Source organism: Coregonus lavaretus (assembly GCF_964263955.1).
Source record: "Coregonus lavaretus genome assembly, contig: HAP1_SCAFFOLD_638, whole genome shotgun sequence".
NCBI classification, from domain to species: Eukaryota; Metazoa; Chordata; class Actinopteri; order Salmoniformes; family Salmonidae; genus Coregonus; species Coregonus lavaretus.
In genome coordinates this window covers 100,001-118,655 of record NW_028158770.1, presented here as the reverse complement: position 1 = coordinate 118,655, position 18,655 = coordinate 100,001, and the positions used below count along the sequence as shown (strand labels likewise).

General features: G+C 46.1%; 1 protein-coding gene across 1 annotated transcript in view; it reads left to right on the top strand.

Moving 5' to 3' along the window:
* The window catches only part of LOC311123618 (guanine nucleotide exchange factor DBS-like), a gene marked incomplete at its 5' end in the record, with an annotated part of 49,926 nt that overhangs the window by 6,215 nt on the left and 25,056 nt on the right, over positions 1-18,655 (top strand). Inside the window, 2 exons of the mRNA XM_084197850.1 lie at positions 15,404-15,487; positions 17,544-17,658. Of these exons, the coding sequence (XP_084053976.1) occupies positions 15,404-15,487; positions 17,544-17,658 (199 nt within the window). The remainder of the gene's footprint in view (positions 1-15,403; positions 15,488-17,543; positions 17,659-18,655) is intronic.

Genomic DNA, 18,655 nt, shown 5'->3' with positions numbered 1-18,655 from the left:
AAATCAAACTGTCCACTTAGGAAGCAACACTGATTGACAATACATTTCACATGCTGTTGTGCAAATGGAAGAGACAACAGGTGGAAATTATAGGCAATTAGCAAGACACCCACAATAAAGGACTGGTTTCGCAGGTGGTGACCACAGACCACTTCTCCGTTCCTATGCTTCCTGGCTGATGTTTTGGTCACTTTTGAATGCTGGCGGTGCTTTCACTCTAGTGGTAGCATGAAACGGAGTCTACAACCCACACAAGTGGCTCAGGTAGTGCAGCTCATCCAGGATGGCACATCAATGCGAGCTGTGGCAAGAAGGTTTGCTGTGTCTGTCAGCGTAGTGTCCAGAGCATGGAGGCGCTACCAGGAGACAGGCCAGTACATCAGGAGACATGGAGGAGGCCGTAGGAGGGCAACAACCTAGCAGCAGGACTGCTACCTCCGCCTTTGTGCAAGGAGGAGCAGGAGGAGCACTGCCAGAGCCCTGCAAAATGACCTCCAGCAGGCCACAAATGTGCATGTGTCTGCTCAAACGGTCAGAAACAGACTCCATGAGGGTGGTATGAGGGCCCGACGTCCACAGGTGGGGGTTGTGCTTACAGCCCAACACAGTGCAGGACGTTTGGCATTTGCCAGAGAACACCAAGATTGGCAAATTCGCCACTGGCGCCCTGTGCTCTTCACAGATGAAAGCAGGTTCACACTGAGCACGTGACAGACGTGACAGAGTCTGGAGACGCCGTGGAGAACGTTCTGCTGCCTGCAACATCCTCCAGCATGACCGGTTTGGCGGTGGGTCAGTCATGGTGTGGGGTGGCATTTCTTTGGGGGGCCGCACAGCCCTCCATGTGCTCGCCAGAGGTAGCCTGACTGCCATTAGGTACCGAGATGAGATCCTCAGACCCCTTGTGAGACCATATGCTGGTGCGGTTGGCCCTGGGTTCCTCCTAATGCAAGACAATGCTAGACCTCATGTGGCTGGAGTGTGTCAGCAGTTCCTGCAAGAGGAAGGCATTGATGCTATGGACTGCCCGCCCGTTCCCCAGACCTGAATCCAATTGAGCACATCTGGGACATGTCTCGCTCTATCCACCAACGCCACGTTGCACCACAGACTGTCCAGGAGTTGGCGGATGCTTTAGTCCAGGTCTGGGAGGAGATCCCTCAGGAGACCATCCGCCACCTCATCAGGAGCATGCCCAGGCGTTGTAGGGAGGTCATACAGGCACGTGGAGGCCACACACACTACTGAGCCTCATTTTGACTTGTTTTAAGGACATTACATCAAAGTTGGATCAGCCTGTAGTGTGGTTTTCCACTTTCATTTTGAGGGTGACTCCAAATCCAGACCTCCATGGGTTGATAAATGACCATGTGCGATGGGATCTGTGTAGTGTGTTAAGGGGATTTCCCACACTGAGTGTAACGGCGTCTCAGCTAGTCTCGTATTACTGCCTGAGGAGATTAGAGAAACATACTCCAATCTGCAGCTCCGGACTACTTCTCAGACACAGAACTGCAAAGCAATTTATAACATTTCTGACATGCGTTTTTCTGGATTTTTTTGTTGTTATTCTGTCTCTCACTGTTCAAATAAACCCACCATTAAAATTATAGACTGATCATGTCTTTGTCAGTGAGCAAACGTACAAAATCAGCAGGGGATCAAATACTTTTTTCCCTCACTGTATATACTAGTTGTTGAGGTGGGATTGGTGTGGGGGTGTCCGTGGATGACTTTTGACCCCTTCTTTGGATTCCTCATGTCTTACTCATTGTTAGAAAAAAGTGTGGTCCAAATCGGATGTTAGATACTATAATTATTGATTATTATATGAATCCTATAAATTAAAATGGCCAATTTAGGTGCAATCAAATTAGCTTAATTTCTCAGAGATAAAACGACCCGTTTGGGGTTTAGGGTTAGGGTCAGTGGCGGCTGGCCGATAGAGGGCGCTAGGGCGCCGCCCCCTTAAATAAAATTATTTAATCGCCATTCAAGCTGACGAGACGACTGACGTTTCCACCCACTGCCAGTTGGTGCTTGTGATACGCTACATCGATGCTAAAAGTAACGTCCAAGAGCGTTTTTTCGAGTTCATTTTGATCGAGAACGCAACCGCCGACACCATCGCTACAGCGCTGCTGGAGAGGCTCAGCACCATACTCTCACATGGACAAAAGGCCAAACTTATTGCCCAGGCTTACGACGGAGCAAGTGTGATGAGGGGAGCCACCGGCGGAGTGCAGTGTAAAATAGTGGATGTGTACGAAAATGCGCACTACGTCCACTGCTATGCACATCAGCTGAACCTCATCATGCAGCAGGCTACTTCACGCATCCCCAGGATCGGCACTTTCTTTTCCGACCTTGCAGGATTTTCTGCTTTCTTCTCCAGGTCTCCCAAGCGAACCACCGTGCTTGACGAAGTGGTTGCGCATAGACTCCCCAGAGCCTCTACAACACGGTGGAACTTCCACAGTCGCGCTGTAAACACTGTGTACGAGTACAGGGATGACCTCCTAACGTGTTTCCAGACCATCAGAGACTCTGGGAACTTTGATGCCCCGACTGTCAGAGAGGCGGGGGGCTTTGTGAGGATGCTCGAAGACGAGGCTTTCTGTTTTTTCCTGGCACTGTTCCACAAGATCATGCCAAATGTGGACATGCTTTTCAGCCAGCTGCAGAAGAGGAACATCGACCCTGTCTTCATTAAAGCACTTGTCCAGAGGTTCACAGACAGCATGCTAACAATCAGGTAAATAACTATATTTACTATTGGCTGATAAAGATGTTGTTAGAAAGATGAATAGTTCACTTACAACAGTTTAAAAGCCTAAATGTGTCTGGTCATCAAAGTGAGTGATTATCATAGAGCCGTCACAATTATATTTGTTTTAGTATTTTAAAAGGAAAGAGAAGACACAATCAGACGTTGATAATAATGCAGGAAAGTACTACACAGTTTGTAATAATTATTCAGGTGTCCACCAGGTCAATTTCTAGAAGAGGCCTAGTTGTTATTGAAGATTAACTTTATTGCTAAGTGCACAGCAGAACAAAATGATGTTGCATCCCTCTCACAAATGTAATAGAAAAAGGCTTTAAAACGTAATAACATCAGTTAATTATGTACATCACAGGTTAAAAGCAGTTACTAGACATAGTTTGTGTGTATATACACACTGTCTGTCTGTCTGTCTGTCTATATATATATATATATATATATATATATATATATATATATATAAAAGTCACTGGTTGTGTGTTGAGGGGGAATTACAGTGAGTTAAGAAGTCTGATTGCAAGTTATCAAATTAAACTTTATTTTTTGGACCCAGGGCCTCAATTCCCTCTTTGTGTGGGGACAGCGCATCTGACGAGCAGCAACAGCCCATCAAGCGACGGAGGATGCTGGGACCAGGAGAACAACAGAGGTTGGCTATAGAGGTAAGTTGTGATGTAATTGTCAGTGTTTCCCCCTAGAACTTTTTTCAGGCCTGGTAGTATGTAGCCAAAACCCTGAACAATCAGCACCTTGGTAATCATATACTTGAGTTGGACATAGGCATGTGTCAGTCAGGATCACTTGCATCAAAATAGCTTAATTGCAAATTAAAGCTGATGATGTATCTTTTACAGGTATGTGATACCATCCTGAGTCATGCCAAAGAGAGGTTCTCCTTCACCCAGCACCTCATCAGCGCAACACTATTGCACGGAGAGTTGTTCCCACAACACAGTGTGAAGTTCCCCGATACAGCGCTTGAAACAACCGTGGAGGCGTACCCCATGTTGAACAAGGCCAAGCTCAAAACCGAACTGTCCCTCATCTATGAGAACAGTGAGTTCAAGGCTTGTAGTGGTGCAGTGCCCCTGTACCAGTTCTTCATGGAGAACAACCTTCAGAGCACTTTCACAGAGACTGCCAGCCTCCTCAAGATCCTCATCACCACACCCATGACAACTGCTGAGTCAGAAAGGTGCTTCTCTACACTGAAAAGGATCAAGAACTTCCTGAAAAACAGCATGACACAGGATCGCCTGAACGCTCTGGCCATGCTCTCCATGGAGAAGAAACTTGTCAGGGACATTCCTGACTTTAATCAAAGGGTCATTGAGAGGTTTGCCACTCAGAAGGACAGACGGGCAAAATTCCTGTACAAATAAGATGACAGACACACACACACAGAGCAGCTCTGGCCGCATGTTTCTTTGTATATAGTTGACCTTAGCATAAAAAATCCAGTTATATATGGTACTCTAGAAAGTCTTAATAGTGTCTTTGCTAATATTACTGTATATATGTTGTTTTGTATCAATTAATTGTTGCAGTTCTGGAGCACATTAACAATTAGTCACATTTAGTATGATCATAAAATACTGTATGCTATTCTTCCAGTCAAAGGTTTGAGTTCATCCACTTGATATCCATTTCTATATTATACATCCTTTTATACAGTGTAAGATTTCCTATAAACTTTATAATAATTTCATGTTATTGTCCACTTTCCACTCTGTTCTGACAGCATGCCTGTTGCGTTGCCTGTTTACTACCAATGGTGAAAAGTTCACTTTAAATGCAAATGAAAGGCTTGGGTTTGTGTAATATGTTTTTGTGTAAGAATGCCTCAACTTTTTAATATTGGCATTAAATAATTACTGAATGTTTCACTGAGCACTGCTGTCCTGCAGTTTGTGTTAAAATATATCGCGATGGTTACAGGAAAAAAAAAGTATGGCACAGCCCCACCGAGAATATTTTTCACCAGCCGCCACTGGTTAGGGTTAGGGAAAATAGGATTTTGAATGGGAATCAATTGTTTGGTCCCCACAAGGATAGTAAAACAAACGTGCGGTGTGTGTGTGACAGATCTAGGATCAGCTTAACACAAAACTGACCCTAGATCAGTGGGGGCAACTTCATGACTCTCCAGATCTCTGGCTGCATAAAAGGCCAGTAAATGGCATAGGTGGCATTGAGCTGGAGGCGGTCCCATACAGGCAGCTGCTCTGTGATATCATCACTCAGGCCCTGGCTCCTGATTGGCTGAGGGGTATCAGACAGAGAGGGGTCCCCCAGGGGGCTGTGTGAGGGACGATGGCTTTGGTACCAACCACATTCTGTCTGTCACTCCTCTTTATCTCCCCTTGATCTGATCCCAGACCAGTTTACACACCGATTAGAGATGTGTGAGGCGCACATGTATAGGCTTATCTGAGGGAATTACATCTGGCTTCTCTCTCTCTCTGTCTATTTCTCTCTCTCTTTCTCTCTCTCTCTCTGTCTTTCTCTCTCTCTCTGTCTCTCTCTCTGTCTATTTCTCTCTCTCGCTCTCTCTGTCTATTTCTCTCTCTCTCTCTCTCTCTCTGTGTGTCTGTATATTTCTCTCTCTCTCTCTGAGTCGTTTGTTTACGCTCTTTCAGTACCTGGGAGAGAGGGATCAGTGGGAGGTGTAACCTGAAACTGAGCCCAGTCTGGCTGAGTGTGTATATGGAGACAGCGGGGGAGGGATGGGGGTGTGGTGAGTGTGTGTGTGTGTGCTGCCCAGCGACGGAGCGTTCAGTGTACGGCTGAAGTCTCAGCACTCAGGCTGTGGAGGAATGGATGGCTGTCGCTCACACTACCGCTTATTCTGAGAGTGTGTGTTTGGGAGTGTGTGTGTTCTCCCAGGGGGAGAGGAGAGGGGGACAGGATGGCCCTCAACCGAGTGTCCCTGCTCTGCCATGACATCACCAGGATGTGGCTGCAACTCAACTTGATAACAGGTAAGGTGTTTGTTGTGCTTTTGTACACAGTGAGGTGGGAACTGTGTTTGTGTGGCAGGGGGCAGTGTTTGTGACTGACAGTGAGGTGGGAACTGTGTTTGTGTGGCAGGGGGCAGTGTTTGTGACTGACAGTGAGGTGGGAACTGTGTTTGTGTGGCAGGGGGCAGTGTTTGTGACTGACAGTGAGGTGGGAACTGTGTTTGTGTGGCAGGGGGCAGTGTTTGTGACTGACAGTGCATGTGACAGAAGATGGTGCGTGTGCAACTGTGTGTGACTGAACGGTATTGTCAGAGAGGTGATCAAGTTCTACTTCAGTTTAATGCACATTTTTTCACACTTTTATATTTCAATTTCTGATATTTTAGCTTTGTTGTTTTGTGCTGTTTCAGTGTGGAACATCTTAATCTGTCCCTCCCACTTGCAAAAATACTCTATTTGCATAAATGGAAATACTGTACCTGCATTTAATTGGTATCTGGTTACTAACAATCTTCAACTCCCAATGACTGTGTTTGTTTGCCCTGTGCCAAGCAATCGGGACTAGATTCTAGTAAATGGTCAACAAGAGAATTTGAATGAAAACACCCCGCCTCCCCCTATATTTTACAAAGTGGTCGTTTACATTTGCATGCCTGTGCACACCCAGGCCGTTGCACAGGGCGAGTCTCTTGTCTCAGTTTCTCCACTGCCAGATGGACAGGCTTTGGCATAAAGTGGGTTTAAACTCACCCAAACCTCTCAACACTCAGCCCTCGCAGTTGGCACCTCAGGTGTCACCCTCGCTGCCACGTCACAGATTAAGGGCTACGGAATAGTCTTCGCTCTCTACCAATCTGCCAATCTGGATGGCTCGGTCATAACATGGGCAGAGCCAGCAGGAATCTGTGCCACGTTGTCATGGCAACACTTTCACTTCATTGACTGTCCATTCAATTGAGAAAACTGTAGCAGTTTGTTTTGTTGTTGTATTTTGCTTTGGTTTGAATTGATTCCAAAAGTATTTCCAATCCTTTCTGGGGGCTTAAGGAAGTTGTTTTTCTCAGTAGATTCTGCCTGGCTCAAGTCATGAGTTAACATGTTGTCTTAAACACGTGAGTTGACATCGATTAAGACAGTGAACCCACTTCCATCTGCTGAACTATTAAGCTCCTAGAGAGATTTTACAGTACAAGTGAAAACACATCCTTGGAGTCTTTTCTTTGGTATTTATCTCTCCTTTGTCAAACCAAGGGAAAGTTTGACTAGAGGCTTCCTAGAAGAGATTGTTCTGTTTCCTTGGAATATCTGGTATGTGTGTGTTTGTGGTAGTAGCATGAGAGAGTGGAGAGGGTGATGAACAGTGGTGTGTTGTCTGACTCTTACTTCCATTCATTCGGAGAGTGGTCCGCTGGTCAAGCGGAAAGACATTGTGCCACATTTCCTCCAGTCTCTCAGGGATAGGCCACAGACACAGATGTACACTACATGACCAAAAATATATGGACACCTGCTCGTCGAACATCTCATTCCAAAATGATGGGCATTAATATTGAGTTGGTCCCGACGCTTGGCGTTGCGCATGGTGATCTTAGGCTTGTGTGCGGCTGCTCGGCCATGGAAACCCATTTCATGATGCTCCCGATGAACAGTTCTTGTGCTTACGTTGCTTCCAGAGGCAGTTTGGAACTCAGTAGTGAGTGTTGCAACTGAGGACAGACGATGTGTAAGCGCTACGCGCTTCAGCAGTCCCGTTCTATGAGCTTGTGTGGCCTACCACTTCGCGGCTGAGCCGTTGTTGCTCCTAGACGTTTCCACTTCACAATAACAGCACTTACAGTTGACCGGGGCAGCTCTAGCAGGGCAGAAATTTGACAAACTGACTTGTTGGAAAGGTGGAATCCTATGACGGTGCCACGTTGAAATTCACTGATCTCTTCAGTGAGGCCATCATGCTGCCAATGTTTTTCTATGGATATTGCATGGCTGTGTGTTCCATTTTCTAAACCTGTCAGCAACGGGTGTGGCTGAAATAGCCGAATCCACAAATTTGAAAGGATGTCCACATACCTTTGTGTATATAGTGTAGCTTACAGTGCAGTAGACTAGCCACCGTGTTGACACCTGTCGCTCCATGGCAAAAAGGATTTGACAAAGACTGAACAGTAGCCACATATTGCAGCTGATCATGTAGAAATATTCTAACCATTACAGATTTAATCCTATCCAGAGATTTATGGGATGGGGATGGTCAGAACACACACACACACACACACAGTGGGCATGCATGGCAACAGGGCAACGGTGGCCGTTTGACCCAGTTGTCGTGTGTGTGTGTGTGTGTGTGTGTTATTATCCCCATGGCAGATGGTGATCTGGTAAACCCTGACTGTAATACTATAATAGAACTGGGTTCCCCCCACATACACTAATACACACAGACACACACTAATACACACACACACACAGCTGTGGAATGGCTGTTCATCCCTTACTTGTCCTCTTACTCACACACAGCTGCCCATCTCCCTGCCACACCACCACACACACAGCTGCTCCATCATCAACTCATACCTACACAGCATGGCGCTCCACGCCACACACACACACACTTCCACAACCCAAATACAATCTGTTGCCTTCCAGTCCACATACCAAGACTGCCCTGCCCACCCTGCCCATACACCACATACCACACCAACACATGAAGTTAATGCATGGATCAGCGAACAAAGGGGTTAGCCGTAGGGGTTAAATAAAGGGGAGGGGAAGGGAGTGGAATGGAGGGGTTCGGGGTTAATATCAGACTGGGTGATTATACTGTATTTTTCAAGGGCGACATCAAAGACTGTACCACCTGTGATCGTGACTTTGTCCTTCAGACCAGACGTGTAAAGGCAAGGACAAAGGCAAGGATGTCTTTCCAGGCTGCTAACATGTGTTTAACCGCCTGCTGCTTGTGGGAACATGATGACCGAACAAAGAGAGAGCGGCTGTGTTATTTAATGGGACTGGAGAGGGAGTAGCACGCTGTCTACTGCACAGAGCCATGGTAACTACCATGTTGGTGCATGGGTGAAAATGGGGGTGAACTTTGTGTCAGTGTTGTCACACAATCATGTGAAAGGAATGTCATGACTGCAGTGGAAATGCATGGTAAACTATTCAACAAACTGTTGGTCAGATCTTTTTTAGCTTTGATGGCGTTCGATGAAACGCATAGAAGGAACATGAAGAGAGGGGCCTGTGTAGAATGGATTTAGTTTTCTGAGTCTCTCGTGGAATCTCCTACATTACTGGAAAGAGCTGTGTAGTTGTCTTCCCAGCCCCAGAGCTCAACCAGAGCCATGTCTCCACATTAACAATGTAGGCATTAGTAATAGAACCCTGGCCTCCTTTCAATGGAGGATGTGTCTCCCTCCTCCTTTCAATGGAGTATGTCTCTCCCTCCTCTTTTCAATGGAGTATCTCTCTCCCTCCTCCTTTCAATGGAGTATCTCTCTCCCTCCTCCTTTCAATGGAGTATGTCTCTCCCTCCTCCTTTCAATGGAGTATCTCTCTCCCTCCTCCTTTCAATGGAGTATCTCTCTCCCTCCTCCTTTCAATGGAGTATCTCTCTCCCTCCTCCTTTCAATGGAGTATCTCTCTTCCTCCTCCTTTTTCCCCTTTTCTCGCCCTCCTCCTTTTCCCCATTTCTCCCCTGTTCTCTGTGAGCTGTCATCCATCCAGATCTGAGCTGTAATCTGTGAGGTTATACAATAGTTTTAAGACAGGAAGGAATATGATGAGATATAAAACGTTACATGATAGAAATGTGTTGCATAGAGCAGAAATAATGATCTGTTTTCAGGTCAGCTCTATTTACATTTCTATCTGCAACATTGTAAACCTTGAACTTCACTGATTAAGCCCCTGATCTGATTGTGAATGAGTGGCGAGGGGGAGAAAGAGGTCGAGGGGGGGGGGGAAGGGTGGCATTCCTGGCCCCCATCAACCTCAAAACTTGGGTTCTGTGTTGGCCTGGTTGGGAGGAAGTTGGGGGTGTTGTGAGGTTTTGTGTTGCTTAAGAGTTCCCTGGCTGGCACAGGCCTGTTTTTGGTGGCTTTTCCCTGTATTTCAGTTGGAGCTCTCACAGACCACAGTGACGAGACTGAACACGTCTCTGCACACCACATACAATGCAGTCAGTGAGAATGGTAGGGTATGGCCCTTAGTTCTCAATCGCACTGAATGGGTTAGAGATGCTCTGAAAAGAGCCGTTCCTTCCCTCTAATACCAGGAAGAAAGAGGGAAAAACACAGAGATGTACTGTAAGGTCTGTTTTTAGAAGACATGTTTGTATAAACTTATGTTAGATTTATTAGAGAAACAGAAACACACACACACCCTTCGCTCTGAGGCAGCTTCTCTCTAGGTTGTGTGTGTGTGTGAGTTTCTGGGTCTGGGTTTGGGCCAGAGTGTTATCCTAACCATGCTATTAAACTAACTAACTCTCTGGGTTTATAGGGTAAGAGTCTGAGAGAAGACTGTAGTGGCAGCTGGCTGTAAGACTCCTGTAAGACTGAGCTCTTACCTACTGCCCAGGGCTGTAAGACTGAGCTGTTACCTACTGCCCAGGGCTGTAAGACTGAGCTGTTACCTACTGCCCAGGGCTGTAAGACTGAGCTGTTACCTACTGCCCAGGGCTGTAAGACTGAGCTGTTACCTACTGCCCAGGGCTGTAAGACTGAGCTGTTACCTACTGCCCAGGGCTGTAAGACTGAGCTGTTACCTACTGCCAGGGCTGTAAGACAGAGCTGTTACCTGCTGCCCAGGGCTGTAAGACTGAGCTGTTACCTACTGCCCAGGGCTGTAAGACTGAGCTGTTACCTGCTGCCCAGGGCTGTAAGACTGAGCTGTTACCTACTGCCCAGGGCTATAAGACTGAGCTGTTACCTACTGCCCAGGGCTGTAAGACTGAGCTGTTACCTACTGCCCAGGGCTGTAAGACTGAGCTGTTACCTACTGCCCAGGGCTGTAAGACTGAGCTGTTACCTACTGCCCAGGGCTGTAAGACTGAGCTGTTACCTACTGCCCAGGGCTGTAAGACTGAGCTGTTACCTACTGCCCAGGGCTGTAAGACTGAGCTGTTACCTACTGCTAAGGGCTGTAAGACTGAGCTGTTACCTACTGCCCAGGGCTGCCTGTCCATCTGTCCTAATGCATTACACCAACATCAGACTGAATACTGACAGTGACTGCGAACATGCATGTCTATGGTTCTAGAATAGACTGCATTAGTGTTTCTCAACCTTGATCCTTATGGACCCACTCACTGTGTGGCTGCGAGTCTTACCGGCTCCAGCTGGTCGTAGCTAGCTAAGCCTGACCGGTTGACGTCACTTTCCCTGACACCTGAAGTCGGTCCCCCCTGAAACGTGACCGCAGGGTTTTCTGGTTTATACTGAGGAGGGTTGATTTTGGAGAGCATGGTATAAAACCCACACAGGTACATGAGCATTAGTTAGATTTTTTTTGCATCATTGCAAACATTTTTTATTCAAAATTTGTTAAGAATAGAGTAATAAAGTATTTTTATAAGCTCACCTTGGCAGTGGCGATTTTAGCATGTACATCTTGGCAAAAAAATAAAAAAATCATGCATGCCAGCAAAGCCACTACACAACACTAAACAGTACATTAATTGCACTATAACGGTGACAAACGGTGCCCTCAAACGGTTAGGGCCTACATAAAGCTGTCCCGACAGCGGAGCTTTCTTTTCAGCACCATGTAGTGAATCCTTACCACTGCTACACCTGGCTATCAGCAGAGCCTTGTCTGGCAGCGAAACACATCATTCATCCTCATTTACTGCCTTTTGAAAAAAAACATAGCTGATATGTCTGGCTTGCTTAAACAAATGTGGTTTCTACTGACAATTGACATGTACAAACAATTTGAGATGTACAAAGGGGATGACGAGCGGATAAGAGGCAATCCGTAATTTTGATTAAGAGATGAATGAGCGAGCTAGGACGGACGTAGTCAATATAACTATTTGTTCAGCACTTTTGAAATGTACAGCGACACAATTCAGAACATGGGCCGTTCTTACAGTGTTCTCCCTTCACACCAAGTCAGAACCGTAGGATAAATAAAGGGGGCATATAATCAGACAATGAAAGCTATTACAATATTCAATGATTACATTTCTCTAAAACAGGCTATAGGCTACAGTAGGCTAAATTATGAGGGGGAAAGGGACAATTATTAGGGTGAGGCACATGTGCTACTAACAGCTTACTACACAACATACACTTAGTATTACTTTCTTAGCTATAGTATACATATCTCCCTGGCATATTCCATCATTTATGCCGACTAGGTGAAAAATCTGCCGATGTGCCCTTGAGCAAGGCACTTAACCCTAATTGCTCATGTAAGTCGCTCTGGATAAGAGCGTCTGCTAAATGACGTAAATGTAAATGTAAAATGTTATGCAGCAGCATACAATATATTTTTGGACTCACCTTGTTGTGCTGTGCTCACTTGAACAGGAAGATGGTTTGGCAGTCCTTCGTGGGCGAATTTCTCATCAAACTTTGTCATTAAATTCTGGCATTCTCTGGATTTATGGTGCTTTCAAGACAACTGGGAACTCGGAAAAAAACAAGGTTGAATCATGACGTCAGTGATCTTCAGGTCGAAGCTCTAGAAAGAGGCCTGCTATCCCGACTTGGAATTCTGAGTTGTATGAGCGTATTTTGCCAGTCGGAGTTAGTTATTTTTTCTGAGTTCCCAGTTGTTTTGAACGCGGCAGGACTCATGCCGGATTGACAGCATGGTCAATTGTATTCAACCTTTTATGGCCCATGGTGTTGAATGTTTATCAGTTTAAGCTTGGAAAAGAGACCCTTAAACCCAGACTTGGACCACACACCCTCTCCAATGAATAGCAGGCTAGTGATTGCTTTGCAATGCTTGCAGTTACCCACTGATTCCTTCCAAACCACTCATTGTTGATTTTGCGATTTCCAACTTGTTGTGTAATGTTTTGTCCAATGACCGATGAGCACCAATACATTTTATCTATATTTTCTCTTCATAATTTCTCTTCATATGACAAGGATTGAAAAGTAGATTGTCGACTTGATTCATGATGATGACTGCTAGCTTGCTAGCTAAGATTTTGAAAGTATGATGTTGACATGATCAGTCCAATCAAAGCTATCTGTGGCCAATGACCTTGAGCGTTCTTGGATGGGCACTTCTAATGTAACTCTATGGCAGCACCCAAGAGGCTTGAATTTCCTAGCTCTACCTGTAGATTTTGCGGTAATGTAGTGTCCCCATGAGTGACAGAACACCGAGCCAATCACGGTGCAACTAGAGAACATTACCAACCCCTACGCTCCATATTTTCCGCTGGCTGCCCCACCACCTCAGAAAGCAATGATCTAGGCTGAAACACCTGCATTTTGGAGCTGCCTTACTCAAGAAAGCAGAAAAGAGACCATGTTTGTGTGCGGTTTTATTAAGTCAATGATACCATTTTGTTTTACATTGTTTGCACACTGATATGTGACACATATTAATGCCAAAATAACATACAAAACAGGCAACAGCAACAACAAAAAAGTTGGCTATATCTAGACAGATGAAAAGCATGGTTTAATGACCCACTGACAGAGTAAACACACAGCGCTTTGCTGGCAAGAGGCGTGTCATTAGTTATTAGGTAAACTGTAAGCTCTTTATCCTGGAGATGCTACTGTTGTTGAAACAATGATCTTTCTACCGTTTGTGCAAGAGTAAGTGTGCATGCAACCATCAATGTCTCAATATCTCTTGGAGAACGTTGGATGCTCTTTCAGCCTATGTGGATGGATGTGTGGTTCTATTGTGGTTCACTCTGCCTTGGTGTGATAAACAGCGGCTGCTTTTACTGGGACAATGAGTGGGATTCGTTTCCCAGGCAGGGCCCAGACACAACAAAAGGGGGAGGGGGGAGGGAGGAGGGTAGTGGGAAAGTGTGCGTCTTTAATCCCTTAGCTGGCATAAAGACCCTGAAAATACCACTCATGTCAGAAGCTGTTGGCCAATGTCTTCAGTGACTGTTACAGCTAATACTGAAACTGGAGAAATACATTGAACGGTGTGTTTGTTTAGTACTCTGATCCCATCCCTCAACACATGATGCCAACAGCACCATACACTACCCCCTGTCAACACACATGATGCCAACAGCACCATACACTACCCCCTGTCAACACACAGGATGCCAACAGCACCATACACTACTCCCTGTCAACACACAGGATGCCAACAGCACCATACACTACCCCCTGTCAACACACACAATGCCAACAGCACCATACAGTACCCCCTATCAACACACATGATGCCAACAGCACCATACAGTATCATCTGTCAACACATGCCAACAGCACCATATACTACCCCCTGTCAACACACATGATGCCAGCAGTACCATACACTACCCCCTGTCAACACACATGATGCCAACAGCACCATACAGTATCCCCTGTCCACACATGATGCCAACAGCACCATACAGTATATTGCCTGTCAACACATGATGCCAACAGCACCATACAGTATCCTCTGTCAACACACATGATGCCAATAGCACCATACACTACACCCTGTCAGCACATGATGCTAACAGCGCCATACAGTACCCCCGTCAACACACATGATGCCAACAGCACCATACAGAAATGTAAAATGTAATACAGTATCCCGTGTCAACACACATGATGCCAACAGCACCATACAGTACCACCTGTCAACACACACATGATGCCAACAGCACCATACACTACCCTCTGTCAACACATGATGCCAACAGCACCATACACTACTCCCTGTCAACACATGATGCCAACAGCACCATACACTATCCCCTGCAACCACCCTCACATCTCACCAATACACTCCCTTACTGCCAGCCAACGCACAGTATGACACACACTCACACACACGGCATTGCCAACTCCCAAGACCACTACCATACCCACCCAACAACCCCCTCTTTCCGCTAGTCTTTCGCCCTCTCTCTCACACACACACACACACACACACACACACACACACACACACACACACACACACACACACACACACACACACACACACACACACACACACACACACACAGACACAGACACAGACACATAGGGTTCTGGAGTCCAAAACAGATTATTATAATCCACACTGTTTATGGGGAGGAAATAAAGGTTGTTTACTGCCCCCTCCCCCTCTCTCCCCCTCCCCTCACTCTCTCCCACTACCCTCAACCTCTCCCCCTTTCCCCCTCAGCCTCTCCCCCTCCCCTCAGCCTCTCCCCTCTCTCCCCCTCCCCTCAGCTCTCCCATCTCTCCCCCTCCCCTCAGCTCTCCCCTCTCTCTTTCTCACTGAGAATGGGACTGCAAGTTGGAGAAAAGGGGAATTTGGGGGGATATCTCCTTGAGAAGTGGGTCAGTGGGTCCTCTGCAGAGTCCTCTGCTCCTCTCTCTGTCATGTCATCCCAGGTGCACTGTGTGACTAATACTATGCTCTATTATTGTAAATACAGTATATTACTGTAACTGTCATCTATTATTGTAAATACTGTATGTAACTGTAACTGATTTGTTTTGTCTCTCCTATCTTCCAGATGACATCATGCAGCAGGAGAGTGATCGTCTGTTCGCTGCAGACATCGATCCTGACCTCAGGAAACAGTTTGCCTTCCTCTCAGGTCAGTCTCATTCTTTTCCCTCCATTGCTACCTCCTTCATATTTGCCTCTAATAGTGGTACAATCCCAAACATCTAAGTGACCCAATCCCAAGACGCTATGCCAAGGCCCTTGAAGATCTCCCTTCACAGATGGAAAAAGTTTAAGCAATATGGCAGAAGCTAATAACACTGATGGAGCATGAATCATATAACACTGTATGAGTGAAGTAGCTGGCCTAAACATCAAAACATCATCTGTCAGCATTTTTCTATTTATAAAAGTGCAGGAATAGAACTCTGGCTGCCAGATAGGGTACAGCAGTGTTTTGCAAACTGATTTCTGTTGTATGACTTAACTAAACTAAGACTTTTGCAAGGACCCGACAGTGGGTTCCGTCCCGACCTTTGGGGAAAACTGTTCTACACCAGACCCATATTTATAAAGAGTTGTGCCGACTCTGTTTGTTCCGTTACTACTGCGATGCCAACCCAGATAGGGCCCCACGTCGGGTTACCACGGATAATAACGGCACAGAGACGGCCTGTGAATAATTAATCGCCACGGCGATCCACTTGGCAACCTGGCCCGGCAACGGTTGGAAGAGCCAAGTGTGTGTGGCACTATGTGCTGCTGTGATTGGCTGCTGAGTGTGTGACTGAATTTAACACTCCACCCGTTGAGAGAGTGTGTGTGTGTGTGTCTCTCTAACTGAATTTCACAAGCTTCAGCTCCTAACTGTCTATCTTTTCTGGTTGCTGTTACATGTCTTGCCTGGAGCCTGTTCTTTGGTTGTGTACAGTCTGTGTACAGAGTCTATTTGTCTTTACATCTCTCGGTCAGTGTGTAATAACTCTGTGGTTGCCAGGGGTGATGTGCGTGTGTGTGTGTGTGTGTTTGTGTTCATGACCGCTATCCACCCTCTGAGGAGTCATATGACCACACAGCTAAGTCTGATGAAGATGACCCTTGGTCTATTTCTAATTCAGACTTCTACGCTACAGCCTAAGTACACCACTAGAATGACTCCAAGCCCAGCGTGTGAGAGTGTGACGCAGCAATACTGTTTTAGCTGGGTCACTAAAGACTCCTGCTGCAGTACAGGGAATGTGTAACTGTTCCTTCCCTGTTCTCCCTGTGTGTTCTCTCCTCTGTGTGGAGGTTGTATGTGGCTCCAGGCCTAGTTTTGTGTTGTAGTCATTAACCTCTCTGGTCCTCCTCTAGTTCCCCGCTCAGTCAAGGGCCTGTATGGCACACATACACACATGGCACCAGATGGAGCAGGGCACAGTGCTATGGTTCTGCTGGACTGGCCCGGCTGGTGCAGAGAGAGATTCACACACACAAACTGTCTGTCTCATTGTCTCTACTCACACCTGTACATTTCTCGTTCCCTGTGCTCTCCTGCAGCACTAAATCAAATCAAAATTGATTTGTCACATGCGCCGAATACAACAGGTGTAGACTTTACCGTGAAATGCTTACTTACGAGCCCTTTCCCAACAACGCAGAGTTAAAAAGGAAGAAAAATGATAAAATAGAAAACATTCTAATATCAGCCTGCAGAGCCCCAGTAACACCAGGCTTTGTTGAGAGAAGATAGATCCTGTCTCATCCTTTAATCTGCCCCTCCCCCACTCAGACAGTCACATGAATCCTCTGGGTCAGTCATTCTCAAACCTCTCCTCGGGGACCCCCAGACGTTTCACAATTTGGTTGTAGCTCTGAACTAGTTCACCTGATTCAACTAGTCAAGGGCTTGATGATTAGTTGACAAGTTGAATCCGGTGTGCTAGCTGTGGAATAGTTGAAATACATGGACGGCTGGGGGTCCTCGAGGAGAGGCTTGAGAACCACTGCTCTGGGTGTTCATCTCACTGGGGTGGGTGGGTTAGCTATATCTAACAGAAGAATAATGGACATTATCAATATGATGTATATGAAATAGAAGGATTCCAAAGCTATCCATCTTGTCACTATGTCTATTCTGTGGGGGTCTGAAAAGGGGGGTGGTACGTCCTGTCTAATTGAGAGCAGAATTATGGCCAATAATCAAACGTCCCCATTTTTTTCCCCAGGGGGCCGAGGGGAGAACGGCAGTCCTATCATCGTGTTCCCAGACTTCCCTGCGTTCGGCGAGCTCCAGGAGGAGGAGTTCCACAACGTGCTGACCTACCTGACCAGTGTGCCCAGGTGACACACACAATGCAATGCACACTCATATGCTTGAACTTGTCATTTCTTTGTAAAGTTGAGGAAGTGGTGTGTGGTTACCATAGCCTGCCAGCAGATGTCAGTGTAGAACTATTTTCACAGTTCCTTTGTTTGAACAGAACAATGAATCTCCATCCATACAACAAAGTGAACTTGTCTTATGCAGGACTGTATCTTAACCATTATAGTTGGCATCTATATTACACCTCAAAGTTGCTGCAGCTGGTACATGTGTTGTATGTCCTGGAGGTTATGCTAGTCCTGTTTATATACAGGAACAACCTTCTTGGCCAGATATCCCATGATAATCTCTATCTCAATAGGAATTCCAGATATTAACAAATGTTGAATAAATATAAAAAGTAATACAATGATCCGTATCCTCCCCTCCCCATTAGCTACTGGTGAAACCTTTAACCCCTGACCCCTGGGTCCTGTGGGAGTTGGCCAGGGGGGCTGGGAGAGATGGAGCATGACTGGTGTAGAGGACAGGAGATGGAGGTGTTAATGAAAGAGACTCCTGTATATCTAATGTCCTCTGGGGTCCATTGGTTAAAAGACTCCAGGGCTCAGCTACTATATGGAAGCAGCTTGTCATAGACAGGAGTTTCTGGCAAAGATGTAAAGATGTAATTTCGTACATATTTAATTTGAATTGACAAAACAAGAAAGAAAACCAATATTTATAAGTAATATAGTAACATATGGTATCCATTTGCTACAGCCGGAGGGAACCCATCTGTATCAAATTCATGAATGAGGTTCTACCTGAGATGCATATTCAGTTATTCAGTTGTGGTGTGTGACTGAGCTGTTACTAAGACCAGGGGTTGTTCAGAAGGCAGACAACTCTCCTGTGGATACTCCCTCCCTCCCTCCCTCCCTCCCTCCAGCCCCATGTTCCTCTGATGCTAGAGAGAGAGAAAGAGAGAGAGTGGGGGTGCTTTCTTTCTCTGTTGCACTCTAGCTTGCTTTC